The 16,552-nt window shown below is 29.7% G+C and overlaps 2 protein-coding genes across 7 annotated transcripts in view; one reads left to right on the top strand and one right to left on the bottom strand.

The window, feature by feature from the left end:
- LOC124429648 (protein bicaudal C) overlaps nucleotides 1–16,552 on the top strand; it is a 60,236-nt gene that overhangs the window by 10,038 nt on the left and 33,646 nt on the right. The window contains exons 1-3 of one of the 6 annotated variants that reach the window (XM_046975212.1): nucleotides 10,174–10,351; nucleotides 11,891–12,245; nucleotides 14,894–15,152. In XM_046975212.1, coding sequence (XP_046831168.1) covers nucleotides 14,933–15,152 — 220 coding nt within the window. In that variant the 5' untranslated portion in view covers nucleotides 10,174–10,351; nucleotides 11,891–12,245; nucleotides 14,894–14,932. Of the gene's footprint in view, nucleotides 1–10,173; nucleotides 10,352–11,890; nucleotides 12,246–13,009; nucleotides 13,182–13,705; nucleotides 13,851–14,893; nucleotides 15,153–16,552 lie in introns of those variants that run through there. The other 5 variants (XM_046975207.1, XM_046975210.1, XM_046975209.1 and 2 more) reach the window with 5 other exon arrangements.
- Nucleotides 4,883–8,285, bottom strand: LOC124429651 (N6-adenosine-methyltransferase non-catalytic subunit). The gene is made up of 5 exons (XM_046975219.1): nucleotides 7,797–8,285; nucleotides 7,537–7,713; nucleotides 7,154–7,471; nucleotides 6,691–7,073; nucleotides 4,883–6,624 (listed from the first exon to the last, which is right to left on the bottom strand). The coding sequence occupies exons 1-5, from the start codon at nucleotides 7,851–7,853 to the stop codon at nucleotides 6,387–6,389; spliced, it is 1,173 nt and encodes a 390-aa protein (XP_046831175.1). The 5' UTR covers nucleotides 7,854–8,285; the 3' UTR covers nucleotides 4,883–6,386.

Genomic DNA, 16,552 nt, shown 5'->3' with positions numbered 1-16,552 from the left:
AAAAATGAACAAAACAAAAGAAAAAAAAAGATAAGTACCTCAGTGTTGATATAGATTAAAATAAATTCTTACAAAAACACGACGTACGTTTCGATCAACGCAAAAAAAAATAAATCTTACCTATGAAGTTTGCGTAAGGAATGTACATGGTTGTATTGGAATACAAAAAAAATAGAGAGAGAGAGAGAGAGAGAGAGAGAAAGAGAGGGGAAAGGGTAATACTTTCCTTAAATTCTGTATAAAGTGTGAAAAATGAAAAAAAAAAAAAAAAAGAATGTGTTGTGTGTGGATTGCTTAGAAACAGAGTGAAAAGAGAGAGAGAGAAAAAAAGGAAAAATGAAGTGTCAAAAAATGAGGTATGACAAGGACAAACGATACCGTGTATCATAGTTAGTCTCTCTTGTACATACACGCGTATCGCGTATTGTTTCTTATTAGATCGTCTCATATCGTTCATTCACGGACGATAGAACGCAAGTGGAATGATCTTTTATCACTTTGATCCTGATTTTTTTTTCGAGTCGTCCGTTTTTCAAACAAAAAACTGGATTGTCACTCTTTGCGATACCTCGTTTTATATCGTTACGTACGATCAATCTCGAAAGGATGAGAGAGAAGATCAGAAACTTGAATTAAAATAATAAAAAGGAAAAAGAAGAATATGAATATAAAGAGAGAGAGAGAGAGAGAGAGAGAGAGAGAGAAAGAGAGAAATAATGAATAATAAGCGGAAGAGAAAAAGATAAAGTTTATTCCCAAAAGAAAGAGAGCGAGAGAGAAAGAGAGACAGAGATGGGGTGGGGGGAGGGGAGAGAAAGAAAACGAAAAAGAGAGAAGAAAAAAGGAAACAAAAAAAAAACAAAGAACAAATAGAAGGAAAATATGAATGAGATATTGCTCTTTGTATAACTTATACATACATTCACGAGAAATGTTTTTTCCTTCGCTATATAGAGATCATATAAGTACCGTTTTATAAGTTACATTCTTTACGACGGCCCACTTTTATATAATTCATGCAAAATCTGTTTTAAAATATAAACGAGAAACACGTAATAATTTTTCTTCTTCCATTTTTAATTTATAATATTCTCTTCGTACACCACTTTCGAAGCTTTACTTTACTGCTACTATTACACTACTATTACTATTACTACTACTACGCTAATATTACTACTACTATTATTACTACTACTATTACTACTACTACTACTACTACTACTACTACTACTACTACTACTACTACTACTACTACTACTACTACTACTACTACTACTGCTACTACTACTACTACTACTACTACTATTACTGCTGCTACTATTCTCCTGTCCATCTAAAAAAACAAAAAAAATTAAACTTCTGTCAGGAGGTATGACGACTACTTTTCAAAATATGTACTTCGATTAACATTACATTGCACGTTTCGTATATAAGTACGCACATATTTAATTTTTTGTTTTTCCTTAAGTTTCATTACACACACACACACACACACACACACACACACACACAGTGTGTGTATGTATATAAATAAATTTGATTTCCTCTAGACATGTATATAACATTAATCAAATAATTTATATTGTTTGTTTTTTTTTTATTGGTTTTTTTTTCAGACAATACATTTGTATACAATGTAATCCGTACCATGTAAATAACAGTTATGTACAGAAATTTTTTATATATTACAGGAATTGAATGTTACATTTAGATTCATTCGCAATACCAATTAACTAGTTCTTTTGTAATATTTTAATCGACGAACAGCGATTGTATTTAAGGTGTCGACATCATTTAAAGTTTCTTTTCTTTTTTACATTATTTCTTTTCTAATCTTTTTAATCGCACACATACATACACACATAATTACAGTTCATTCATATATATATATATATACACGAAAAAAGTTATATAAACACGCGCGTATTTTAATGCGATCTTATCCTACGAATCAGAACACTACCACCATAGTACTTGTTTGTAAAGCAAGACAAAGAGTATTAATATTAATAATAATATTAATAATAATAATAATAATAATAATAATAATAATAATAATAATAATAATAATAATAATAGTGATAGTAATAGTAATAGTAATAATAATAATAATAATAATAATAATAATATTTTTTTTTGCTCGCAACTGACGCTTGGTCTGCTTACAGGGGAGTCGACGTATGTGTGAAAATTATGCGACTTGACTGATGGCGGGCCATTCAGAGCTAAACTCCTTCTAAGACGATCATCCTCTGACTGCCAAGACATCGCTTGATTATGATTCTGATCGATAGATCTCGATCGATCGACCATCGTAACCTGCCTGCCATTCGCTACGCATGCATACCCGCATCCCCTGTAATTGTTGGTACAAGCTCAAGCTTTATCAATTGTTTTTTACTCTTTATTTTCTTTTTTTTCTTATTTTTTTTTTTTTTTTCTTTTTTTTCTTCCTTTTAATTAATTTCATAGGTAACAAATATTTAATTTATATTACACTCAATAATATTTCTTCGTTTCTTAATAACATCAGGTATATACAGTGTCGTGTATAACTGAAATAATAGGGACAAAAAATAGATTTGAAGAAAAATAGAGAGACAGTAAAATAACAATAATAATAATAATAATAATAAAAATAAAAATAATAATAATAATAATAATAATAATAATAATAATAATAATAATAATGGAGCGCATATGCGCTCATTGAACGCCCTTGGTAAGTCGAAACGCATCGTTTACAAAATTTTCAATGGAATTACAATGATATAACGATTATATTAGTTAAATAGGAAAAGAAAACGAAGTTATTCCGCAACAACAAATTTTTTTTACTCAATTATATGTCGTCTTGCATTTTCGATTAGACTGCTAGTATTTTATTTTTCTTTTTTCTTCCTTTTTTTTTCTTTTTTTCTTTTTTTTCGCCCTTTTTTAGGAAGAACTAAAAAATATTCAGAAGTTTAATATTTAATTCAGATTCAGTTCTTTTTTTCTTTCCTTTTCTTTTCTTTTCTTTTCTTTTCTTTTTTTTTGTATTTTCTTAGAGAGAAAACAAAAATTAATTCAGTCAATTTTTTAAATACATGACGTGTATTATATATTACTGTTACGAAAATGAGAGAATAGTTGCCAAATATCGATATCTTAACGTCTCAAATATTAATCTAATATTTTCGAGTTCATTCGAATCGATCATCTTTTGACATCGCATTGTCTTCTCGTTTCTATTTTGTTTCTTTTTTCGCCTTTTTCTTTTTCTTCTTTTTTTTTCTTTTTTTGTTTTTCCTTTTTTCAACGTGAACATTTTTCTAGCATCTTTTGCAGATATATATATATATATTAATAAAAGAAGAATACATATTCTTTCTTGCCATAGTGAGTTAGCATGGGCAAAATTATTAGCGCGCGAAAATCGTATTTTGATAAACAAATATTAGTTGTTATATGCAATTGCCAGACTTATCCTTTATTTAATATAATTTTTGCAATTCCGTTTCTCCATTAAGTTATTTATATATATATATATATATATATATATATATAAAAAGGGAGAGTAAATCCGTTCCAAATATTTTATCATGTATCGACTTACATCTTAGCCCTATAGAAATCTGTGCCTCTATATTGTTAAACAAATATCTGCAGTTGCAGTTTAGTGTATCGAGGACTAGGATGGATCGTTATTTGTAATATATATATATATATATATATATATATATATATATATATATATATATATATATATATATATATGTAAAGAAAAATAATAATAATTGACGATCTTAATAATCATTCGAAATTTATCTTTTGAGGGTCATATAAAGATTATTCCGATGAAAAATTATAAATATTTTTTTTTTTTTTCTTTTTTTTTAAGAGAATGAATAAAAGTTTCTTCGTATTACATATTTATAATATTTTTCATAGATTTAAAATGTGGTAACACGTTCAGCACATAAGAGTTACGTAGTTACATTTAAAATTTATCTCCCCGATGTTTAATACTCGATATATTTTTTCTTGTTATATGCCACATATGTGGAATCTTAATGACACTATTGTTACGTAGACATCAGCATATTGTGTACGTTTTATAATTGTTATAATTAATAGGGAAGAATGTCGCGTAAAAGGATACACACATAACACAAACAAATACACATACACATACACATACACATATCTATTCATTTACCATACAAGCTTTGAGAAGCTTCTGGCACGATCGATCATAAATAAATTATTTGATCATCTACTTTAATGCTGTACAATAAATGAATATTTTAATTTATTTTGCACAATATCGGTGATGATGACGATGACAATGACGATGATGATTTGTTTTTCTATTGCATTATTTGCAATTTGATTGCAATATCGATTTGAGAGAAATTAAAAAGTTCATTGTTGCCTATATAGATTAAGCCTACAAATGAATTTTATAATGAAATCTGTATCGTTATCATTTTTAAAAGGATAATAAGCTTAGGACACCGAAGCCATAATAAAATGCGTTTGTTCTTTTTTTTTTATTATTATTATTATTTTTTTTTTTTTTTTCAATTACAATTTTCGTTACCCGAAGCTTTACTGGGACCAATACGATTATGTATAAGTCTGCATACTTTAAAATGAGACTACTTTAAGAAATAATATTTATAACATTGACCTTACGTTCTACTTAGCCTACAGAGTACAAATTAGATGACTTGATCTCAAATATGTGTGAAAATGATTAATTAACAAATTTTTAGAATACATATATACCTTAGCTATATTTTATGTATGCGTGGAGACATTTCATTAATATACTAGGATTCTTTGTAAAAAAAAAAAAAAAAAGAATAGGAAATTTTTAAATAATTAGATACTAACATCTCGTATATATCTTTTATTTTATTAAAATTATATCGTTACATTGGCTATAAATGAATTAATTTAGCCAAACAATATAATATTATTTTTATTATCACCAATACGAGACCACACAATCGTAAATCATTTATTATTCTCGTCTTAAGATATAAGCCAATCTTTTTGATTACTTACACACTGCGTCTTCATAAACATATTTGTAAGATTATAATGTTTCTTTTTTTAATTTCTTTTTTCTTTTCTTCTTCTTGTCCTTTTTTTCTTTCTTTTTTTTTTTTTTTTTGTTTTTTGTTTTTAAATATTAATTCTCAATCACACATGAATTGTGTTAAATTTATACTAACGTATCGTCAAATGAAAATTAAAGATAAGTCATGACACATTTATTATTCAGCATTATAGAATTGTTAATAAGATGATTTCCAGTATTTACATATACCTTTAAATGATGTTTAAATATATTTCAATAATTATATATAATACATAATACAATATTATATAAAGGAATATTGCGATTCTCTACATTATTATGATTATCAGCTATAATGCTATTGTTTCACTTAATGTACCAACAATTAATGGTAACTATTTGTGCAAGAAAGGAAGCAATAATACTTTCAAGACGATCTTTTATTTTTATAACATAAAGATTGATGTTTGAAATCTTTCGTCGTAAGATTCATTTTATTTATATCTTAAAAAACCTTACTTCAAAACAAATCTATGATATTTATTACGTTCGTTAATATTATATCACACAGTACAAAAATCCACACTTCTAATATTGCGTTAAAATTATCCTTATATAAAAAAGAAGTCTTTCTTAAATTCTTTTTTTTTCTTCTCTTTTTTTTTTCTTTTTTTTTTTTATTTATTTTTTTTTCTTTTTTCTTTTTTTTTTCTTTTTTTTGTTTTTTAGAAAATTCAGACTTCACAGTGGAATGATCCCAGATTAAATATATTGTGTAAAAATTTTATTCGTGATTATTAAATAAATTCATCAAATTGAAAGAAATTATCTGATAATTTCTATATAATTACATTATTATTACTTATAAAATGATATTTTCATTTAATGTAAATACACATAAAACATACCATCTAAATATTTTGTAACAACGAGAGTTTGTAATCTTTAAACATGATTTTCTAATTTTCCTAAATATAATGTTAATCAAAGTTATAAGATGGAGAAAAAGATTTTTTTTTTCTTTTCTTTTCTTTTTTTTTTTTCTTTTTTTTTTCTTAGCTTAGCTCGACCGTATATTTAAGAAAAAGTGGAAAGAAGATATTGATATATTGTATTGTTTATCTTGCAAAAACTTATTTTAGCAAGAGTTACGATCATTTATAAGATAATATTAGTTAAAATGCACGTGTAAGTATTACAAATGAATACTTCATATACAATTTACAAATCACATTCAACTTAGGTACAATTTCTTATATCAGAAACTACAAATTGAAATGTTGTAGTTCGTTAAAAAAAAGTTTTACACATTTATTCATCTTCCTCTTCCTCTACCACGATTAAAACCACCTCTACCTCGACCAGAAACCTTGCCTTTAGGTGGTGGGGATTTTGGTCTAAGAGCCTCTATACGTTCTGTACATCCTGTGGTTATTTGGCCATTAGAAAAATAACCAGTATAGAGATCAGCATTAAAATTTGTATTCGTTAATTCTGGACCAACGGTGAGCCAACCTGGTCTAATTGTGCTGTCACGTCCAAATAAATGTAATCTGTCAAAATAATATTTAACATAAGTATATATCATCAAAATAATGATTAATTTAACAGAACTTTACCTTCGTCTACCAAGGCAAAAATGTTCAATTATATGAAATATTTCGACTGGCTTTTCAATGGATCCATATTCAGGTTCTTCCGATATTATCAAATCGATGTCAACGTTTGCATGAATAAAATCTCCATCTGTAGATCTTCTCACTGTTCCCTTAATACCCATTAAACAATGCTCTTTAGTTCTTTGAAGCACAGCTTTACTATCTAAGTTCTTACTGTGTCCTGGATTATTAATATTTGTACGAATCCAACAAATGTCTTCGCAACGTCTGAAACCCCATTTCCGGAGACAGAAACGTCCCATATCTAGACCATCGCTACTTCCACACCATAAAAATACAAAACTTCGATTAGCGGCTACTTCACCGATGTCTAATTCCATTATCTGCGAGAGAGGACAAATTTTATTTTACAGAAATCAATAAGCTTGAATGATTGATTTACAATAATATAATTCTTATTAACTTGATCCCAGTTCCATAATTGTACGTTTGTTGCACCGCATGTTCTTTGATACTCTTCCAATGGCGGTTCTATAAGAATAACATCAAATTTACAATTGAGTTCTTTTAAATTGTAAGTAAGGAGATCAGTTTTGAGATACATCGGAGGTGTAGCAGTGTCTGCAATTAAATCATCCTTTAACTTGATTAGTTCTCTTAGTTTAGGATATTCCTCAAATCTATCAGCTAATCCTACATCTCTTATAAAGTTTTGTGGTCTTTGACCAGTGTCTATAAAATGTTGACAATAATCATTATGTGGATTGGATGATTGTGTCCCCTAAAATATTAGGAAATAATTTATATGAAAGTAAACAATAACATTGAATAAATGTAAAAAGTTACTTTTAAAAATGTAGATGAATCCTTGTAAACAATTTCATCCGTAGGCACTGTATCATCTTTTAAATCTTTAACAGTGCTTTCCGATTTTTCAGATAATAGTTTTCCCTTTTTTTTTTGGACGTCGTCGATGTCGGTACCCAAAATTTGTCTTAATTCATCTACACTAGAAACTCCAAGCTAAAAGAAAAGCAAATATTTTAAAGAATGTCAAATTAGAAGGGCACATATATAGAGAATAATCAAACAATTGTATTATTTACCGTTTGTGCAAGTAGTTTTTTCCTTTTTTGCGAACGTTCCCGTAGTGTTTGCAACATTTTTCATTGTTTATATTTATTTTTAGGTTATATATTTACAAAAAAAGAGGTTCCATAAAAAACTTCATTACAAGTCAAGAAGAGAAAAAGGATTATATCACAGATTGGTCGGATCACTTTTCTTATCGTGATTATTTATTTAAAATAAAAAAAAAAAATTCGTATAAATATAAAATATAAATTTATACAATACACTATTGTTACAAATAAGAAGACCACATAATTGCACCGGATGTTGAGTCGATAATATACGTCGTATATATAAAACAAATGTTTTATTAGATTATTCTGATATTTCAATTAATTACATGTATATATTATTGTAACATATTAGGATTATTATTTTTATTGTAAGAAAAAATATTAAGTTTTCATATTTAAATCCAATAGTATTACGGTGCCACTCGAATGTATATTTGATACGTAACTGGGATAATATCGATCGAGGCGCCATCTAGTACAAAAGTACTAGTACCTTTATTGGAGGGCCCCCAATCCCATAGTTACGATCCTGGAAGCGCGAAAATGATCGACGCGTCATCTATTCGTTACTGCGTCGATATGATCTTTAATTATTACTTTTTTTTTTTTTTTTTTTCTTCATAATAATTAACATTTAAACGAATGGATTATATCACGAATGTTATATTATTTTTTTACTTTCAAAGGTAATATTGTCGATGCCGATGATCGAATACTATGTTCGATTATGTCGTTAGATTGTATCGAAGCAATTTCATAATACATTAGCGTGTAAACACTTTTAATGGAGGCAAAGTTATTATAGAGAATTACAAAGAGTCACTATCGTTATTTTCGTTGAAATTGTTTTCGAAAAATTCCAGAGTTCTAAATCAACTACGGCTACATTGTGTCAAAAGGTAAAGAAAATTAATCCAAACGACGATATATAATAAAACAATCTTTTATTACAGCAAGAGAAATATCGTTTTCTCGAGGTTACGAAAAAAAAGAAAGAAAGAAAGAAAGAAAGAAAGAGACACTAGACAGAAAAAAAGAAAAAGGAAAAGAACAAAATTGATATATTTTCTTTTTTTTCTTTCTTTCTTTCCTTCCTTTTCTTTTTTTAACTAAGATCAAAGAGATCATGATATTTACATGAATAAATAAGTGATCAAACAGATTATTACGAAATCAAACAGAAAATAGTAATTTCATGCGATAGGCAAATAAAATCGACGAGGATTAACCTTCAAACGTTTAGCTCGTTCTTACGATACGTAACATGTTACGACAACGTAATTGGCAATACGCGGACGTTGACAATGAGTTAGGAATGGCACTTTAATTATGTACGAGGCCCATCTATAAACCTTAACGAGCTATGACGACGAATACCACCGTGTAATCCGAGCGTCGTCGTTACTTTTCTGTTGCGTTATTTTGGTATCATATTTCTTTTTTTTTCTTTTCTTTTTTGTTTTTGTTTCTTTTTCTCTTTCTTTTCCTTATTAGTAAAGCGAGAACATCTATGGTGACTCTCAAGAATGGGTCGATAAGAATAAACGGTACTTAGATTATATATATGTATATATATATATATATATTTACGATTATGCAAGTCGTCCTATCGAATGTAAAGTATCATTTTCCTATCTATTTGTAAATAATATATATATATATATATATATATATATATATCTTTTTCCGTATGTTAATTTTTCCGACGAAAATTTTTAAGCGCGCATAAACGATAAATATATATATTCATCGTTTAATTTACAATCATAATGCGTCAGTAAACAATCGTATTAGACCGATTAAATCTCACCTATGATCAATTTTGTCAGCATGGTTTTCTATTCTTTCATTTCTTCTTTTTATTTTTACGATACAACATGAGTCCAAATAAAAAAAAAAATAGGTTAATCATTATCTCTATTACTTATTATTTATTGTGCTATGATAATATGACCGAAACGCGCTATGCGAAAATGTCAAGAATACGGATTCTAAAAGAAACATATATATATATATAGTATGGTTCGTAAAATTGAAAAAGTGAAAACGATCGTCGATAATCAATGCTTCTTGACGAGTCGAGTTTATAAGTGATAAGAATACCAAGGAAATAATCAAGAGAGAAAGAGAAAGATAATGAAAAGGAAAAGAAAAAGAAAAAGAAAAGGAAAAGAAAAGAAAATGATAAAGATAGCAATGTCCACGTCGTAGAAAGGCGTAATGCCGCTGACCGGTTGCGTATGGCGCGCCCGATCGTACTGCCCAATCGGAGTGGCGATCGTGAATCCTCGTGGAGTGCCGGTCGGTCCGTCGGTCGCTTAGCCAGCGATCGACGTCAGTCGGCTTTGAAAAGGACGCGGGGTCGGACGCTCGCGTCTCTCTGGCCGCGAAAATTTTACGTGTGTACGCGATGCTGAGCTGACGCTAGGGGTCAATCCGACGCCCTCGAATCACGAGGAAGCTTCTACTCTCTTCTTCTCTTCTATTCAATCTTTTTTTTTCTTTTTTTACGTTAAGTAAGCTTTTCATTAATATTACTCGACAATCTTACTATCATTTCTTCTTCTTCTTCTTCTTCTTCTTCTTCTTCTTCTTCTTCTTCTTCTTCTTTTTTTTCCTTCAATTTTCTTTACTATCTTTTTTTATTCGTTTATTTATTTATTTATTTATTTATTTATTTATTTTTATTTTTATTTTTCTCAAGTTCATTAACTCCCATTGAAATGCTTTCGTGTGCCATTTTATTTGTCAGCGGTTACTTTTTCATCCGATCAGAATCTTAATTCCTTTTGTTCGTTCGATTCATCCATCAATCGTTTAGAATCAAGAGTGGCAATTTTTTTTTTTTCTTTTTCTCTTGTTCATTCATTTCGTAATATGGTTCGGAAGAAAATTGTCCGCCGTTCATTTCGTTCGTTCGTTCATTCGTTTCATCGTTAATCGGAATCAATTTTTCTTTTTTCCTTTTTTTTTTTTTTTGTTCATCCCTTTCATTATTTTTGTCGGCATTCATTTTTTTATTTTTTATTATTTTCTTTTTTCCTTTAAATTGTTTAGAAATTAACCGCTATTAATACCGCAATTCTTATTACTCTTTAAAATTACTATCGAACAGCTTTCTCCTTGTCCATTTAAAACGTGTTTCAAACGAATACAAGAATTGTAAATACTTGGGATAATTAGCTTTCAAAAGCGAAGGGAAAATCTTATTGACTCTATCCCGTTAAATCCCTAATACTGATAACTTTGAATCATTAAGAATACTTCTTAGGAACAGTGCTTTTACTTCATGTAACTTTATATATGTACTTCGTTCTTGTAACTCGTTCAAACTCGTTTGAAAAATATCTAACCGGTCGTTTGGATATATTCAAGATCGATCCTTGAATAATTTAAGAATCTACTTCTTTCTATCGATCATCATTTTCGCATCGATGTTTTTATTCAATAATTCAATAGGTATATACTACACATAGAGACACACTCTCACACACACATATATATATATGCATATATAAGCATATATAATTTTGATATGATAAATGATGATACATACATACATACATAAATACATACATACATACATACATACATACATACATACATACATACATAAATGCATGCATATATATATATGTATATATATATATATATATATATATATATATATATATATATTGTTATGTCAAATAAATTTACAATAAGATAAATTCAATGAGCTAAATATGTATAACAAAATTCGATATAAAGATCAATAGTAATATAACGTTCTCGATTCACTTTATCTACTTCATCCCCGATAGTAATCGTAAAGAGAATTAGGAATATATATATATATATATATATATATATATATATATATATATGTATAGACATGACATACATATTAATATATATATATATATATATATATATATATTATTTTGTTATGGCAAATAAATGAAAAAAGATGGGAAATTAAAGGATAAAGAAAATTTCTAAATTAGAATAATTTAAGTCGATAAGAATATCAATAATAATGTTACTTATTCGATTTCGCTTTACCCGCCGAATAGTAATCGGGATCGATCGGTTAGAATCGGAAGAGATCGAGAGGTAAGAAAGACAACGTGCGTGCGTGCGTCGTGCGTGCGTGCGCGCGCGCGCGCTCGCGCGCTCTCTCTCATCAGGAAAGAAAGACGGAGAACACTCCTCCCGAGCAGTCTCTCGCGACGGTGTCAAGGTAACAGCCGGCGGAAACAGGTGGTGAGCTATAAGCCGGTCTCGCGTCGCTTCCTCGTCGTTCACCTCGTCGTTATCGTCGCGTTATCGGGCTCCGAAAGGAGGAGGGTCTCTTCCTCCGGAGAGGAGGACGCTCGCAAGGTCGCTCAAGTCGATCGATTGATCGATCGCGTCCGAGCGTTTATCGAGGTTTGTACATACATACATACATAGATATATACATACATATATACATACATACATATAATAGATCAAATCACAAATCGACGATTGCTTTTGTGGAGGAAAGAAAAAAATTTCTATGTATATATGCGTATATATATACATATATACATATATATGTGTATAGATATGTTGTCGAATTTTAAAGCAAAACAATTTCTCTTTCTTTTCGCGTTTCTTAAATAAAATCATGAATATTCCTTTTCTTTCTTCCTTTTATTTCTTTATTTTTTGTTTTCTCTAACTACGCGCAATTTTATCTTCTTTTTTTTATCCTCTTCTCTTCTTCTCTTTTATCTCTCTCTCTCTCTCTCTCTCTCTCTCTTTTTTTTTCTTTCTTTTCCTTAGCTTGTATATTAACCGGGATAATTTATTGTAAATAAAATTTCGACGGAGAAGAAGAGATCCGCAATTTGGTCAATTTTAAAGTTAACAATTCTCTCTCTCTTTCTCTCTCTCTCCCTCTTTCTCTTTTTTCTCTTATCATCATAAGAACGATAAGGGTCCTTATATAAAGACTAGTAGGGGGGAATTGGTTGGATTTGCCGGCAGATAATTCACGAGCAAAGACCACCAAATGTTCATCGACAATTCTTATCGCATCGCGATCAAAAGTATCGAGAGTATCGAGGATGAACAAAATCAATGTTGCGACCTTTTCTTCTTCTATTCTCTTTTGCTTTTTCTATTCTCTTCCTTTTTCTTTCTATCTCTTTTTCTTTTTTTCGAAGGGGAAAAAGAGAGAAAGAGATAGAGAGAGAGTGAGAGAGAGAGACAGAGATAGAAATAGAAATAAAGATATAGAGAGGATTAGCTAATAGTTAGAAGTGGAGGAGGGCAATGCATTGTTTGTTCCTTCTGACGAAGAAAATAGAAGAAGAGAAACACGGAGAAAGTAAATAAGTAAGTAAATAAGAGAGAAATAAATACACGTACACAAACACACAACACACAGAGAGAGAGAGAGAGAGAGAGAGAGAGAGATGGAGAGAAGTGTCGATGATCAAGCGCGCGCGCGCGCGCTCACGTTCGAGCGTGCTCGATCGCGAAAACAATTTTTTGTTGAAGCTAGAGACTAGGAAAGGTCTTCGTGTATACATATATATGACATCGAAATAGGAAAAGAGAGAAGGAGGATAGAACGCGTGTTGGTACGTAGTGAGAGAGTGAGAGAGATAAAATAAGGTAGAGAGAGTGAATCGACGTCTCGCGAACGGGAAGAAATCGTTTCTGATTGGCCGATCAAGTCGGGCCTTACCACGAAAATTCCTTCGAATTCCGAGAAACGGTCGGCGTCGATAGCGGCGCTACCCTTTTCCGTCTCCGGCTGGCAAGCTGGTAGCATCGTCCTCCTTTAAAGTATAAACAATATTTAGACGTCGGAGAAAGAAAGAAAGAAATAAAGAAAGAAAGAAAGAAAACGAAAGGGAAAGAAAGAGAGAGAGAAAGAGAGAGAGAGAGTGAGAGAGAGAGAGAGAGAGAGAGAGAGAGAGAGAAAGGGAGAGAAAGAATAAGAAAAAGAAAGAAAAAGAAATCAAGGAAACGTGAGAGATTCGTACGCCTACGTACAGGGTGAGTCACCTAAACGCGATCTACCTTCCCCATCCTCATATATATATATATATATATATATGTGTATTATATATATTATATATGTATATTATATATATATATATATATATATATATATATATATATATATTTATAAATAATCATAAAGCAAACGTATCATCGAAACCCTGATATATATATATTTTTTTTTGCTACTTTTTTTACACTCGATTGTCCATCAGATAATAATAATAATAATAATAATAATAATAATAATAATAATAATAATAATAATAATAATAATAATAATAATAATAATAATAATAATAATAATGGTAATGATAATGATAATAATAATAATAATAATAATAATAATAATAGCAGGAGGAATATAATTTTTTTATCTTTTTTAATTTTGATTTACTTTATACGTATTTTTGTGATTAAAAATTACATATTGTGAGGTCATGTCGGATGAATCACCCTGTACGCAGAATAACGAACGCATGTGTGTGTGTTTGATACATATATATATGTATGTATGTATGTATGTATGTATGTATGTATGTATGTATCGTCGTTTCCATCTGATCGGATCGGTCGAATTTAATGTACTTCGCGAAAAGTTTTCTTTCTCTTTTTCTTTTTTTTTTCTCCTCTCCTTTTTTTCTTCTTTTTCCCTTTTTATTACTTTTTCGTACTTATCCAAAACTTTTAATACTTCGACTCGGTCATTAACCGACCTTTTACGATATGTACTTTTACAAAACTCTTTTGTCATTCGTCCTTTGACAACGTCCTCGACTTTATTTTCACCTGTACTTCAAACAACGACATCTATTATATCTAATGTTCACCTTTATTCTTAATATTCGTCTTTCTGATATACATGTACATACATCTCTTCCTACACACACACACATATATATATATATATATATATATATATACATATATATTTGAAAAATTCTTTCTTTTTTGTTTGATACTCGTAAAAATATTTCTGAAAATATTATTGTTATTTATTTATTTATTTATTTCTTTTTTTTTCCTCCTTCTTGTAGAGAGATACGGCGATTACGCCGTAGGAGCAATCGAACGAGATGAGACCCGACGAGGTGATACAGACAGAGCGGAGGGCGGCAGAGACTATGTCGGAGACGTCGGAGGGTACCGCGACGAGTAGCATCTCCGGCAAGTCCGGTTTCGAGAGTCGCGAAGAACTCCGAGATCTTGCGGCCGTTCTTGGGATCGCTAATCCGGAAGATCTACATCAGGATCGTTTCCGCGTTGATCGACGAAAATTAGAACAAATGTTACAGGGTCAGTATCGTCTTCATCATTTTTTTGTTTTGTTTTTTCTTTCTTTCTTTCTTTCCTTTTTTTTCTTCTTCTTCTTTTTTTTTTCTTTTCTTTTTTTTTTTTTTCATTTTTTTTTTCATATTAATGATTATTACTCATGATATTTGCGAAAAACATTTACGATCGTTTATTGATAAAAATGTATTCTTAAACCATAATCTCATCGTGTCGTTGAATTAATTGTTTCTTTAATTATTAAATCCTTCCCTCTCTCTCTCTCTCTCTCTCTCTCTCTCTCTCTCTCTCTCTCTTTCTCTTTTTATTTTTTTTGCACATAAGAGTCTAACATGATTTATTAAATATCGATTATGCAAACTATTGAAAATTACATTTTGAATTAGCTAATTGTCATTATACTTGCGTCATCAATAGAATCTCTCCTTTTTTTCTTTCTTTTTTTTTTGTTCTTTTTTTGCTTTTTTTTTTTTTTTTTTTTTATCTTACGATACAATAATGCAATAGTTATGTCGCTGATAAAAAGAGAAAAAGTAAAAAATTCATTATTATAATTATAGTATAAATTACTTACGAGAATGAGACAATTTAAAGGGGAAAGAGAAAGACAACAACAAGACAATAAAAGAAAGAAGAAAACAAGAAGGACAAAAAAGGAGAAAAAATAAGGAAATGTTAGTTTTGCGAATAATAATCATTCTTAATAAGAATTCAATTTAATAAAATTGAAAAAATAAATATATCTTCATAATGAAATTATTTTCTCGTGCGAAATATACTATTCTCTGTCTCATTCTCTCTCTCTCTCTCTCTCTCTCTCTCTCTCTCTTTATTTCTATCACCTTTCTCTTGGATAGGAATCAATTAAGAAACAAAGATCCTAGTTATAAAATAATCCATAGAAACATAAATCTCAATTGGCATAATGATCGTGTATAATGAAGGATACTTGGTGAATTACGTGAAGGAGGAAACGTGTATAAGTACGTTTATGTATATTGGTAGATAGATAGGAGGTGTATATATATATATATATATATATATATATATATATATATACACAATAATACATGCAACGAAGTCAGGAACGTAGCAAGTACCTTTCAACCGGGAGAGCGGACGTTCGATGTTGAAAGTTTTGTCATCCTAGCGAGCAATTAGAAGGTTCTGATTGTAAGTCGATCTGCGTTAAACGGTACGTGACCGTTGCCTCGTTTGCCTCGTTTCGCTTCGACCATCGAGGACTATCTTCTTCTTCTTTTCCTTTTCTTATTCTTATTCTTATTCTTATTTTTCTTTTTCTTCTTCTTTTTCTTTTTCTTTTTCTTCTTCTTCTTCTTCTTCTTCTACTTCTTTTTCATCATGATTATCTTCTTCATCTTCTTTTTCTTCTTGCATTTCGCAAA

Source organism: Vespa crabro, chromosome 15 (genome assembly GCF_910589235.1).
Source record: "Vespa crabro chromosome 15, iyVesCrab1.2, whole genome shotgun sequence".
Classification (NCBI taxonomy): domain Eukaryota; kingdom Metazoa; phylum Arthropoda; class Insecta; order Hymenoptera; family Vespidae; genus Vespa; species Vespa crabro.
The sequence above is the reverse complement of the archived record's forward strand: the minus strand, read 5'-3'. Positions and strand labels throughout refer to the sequence as shown.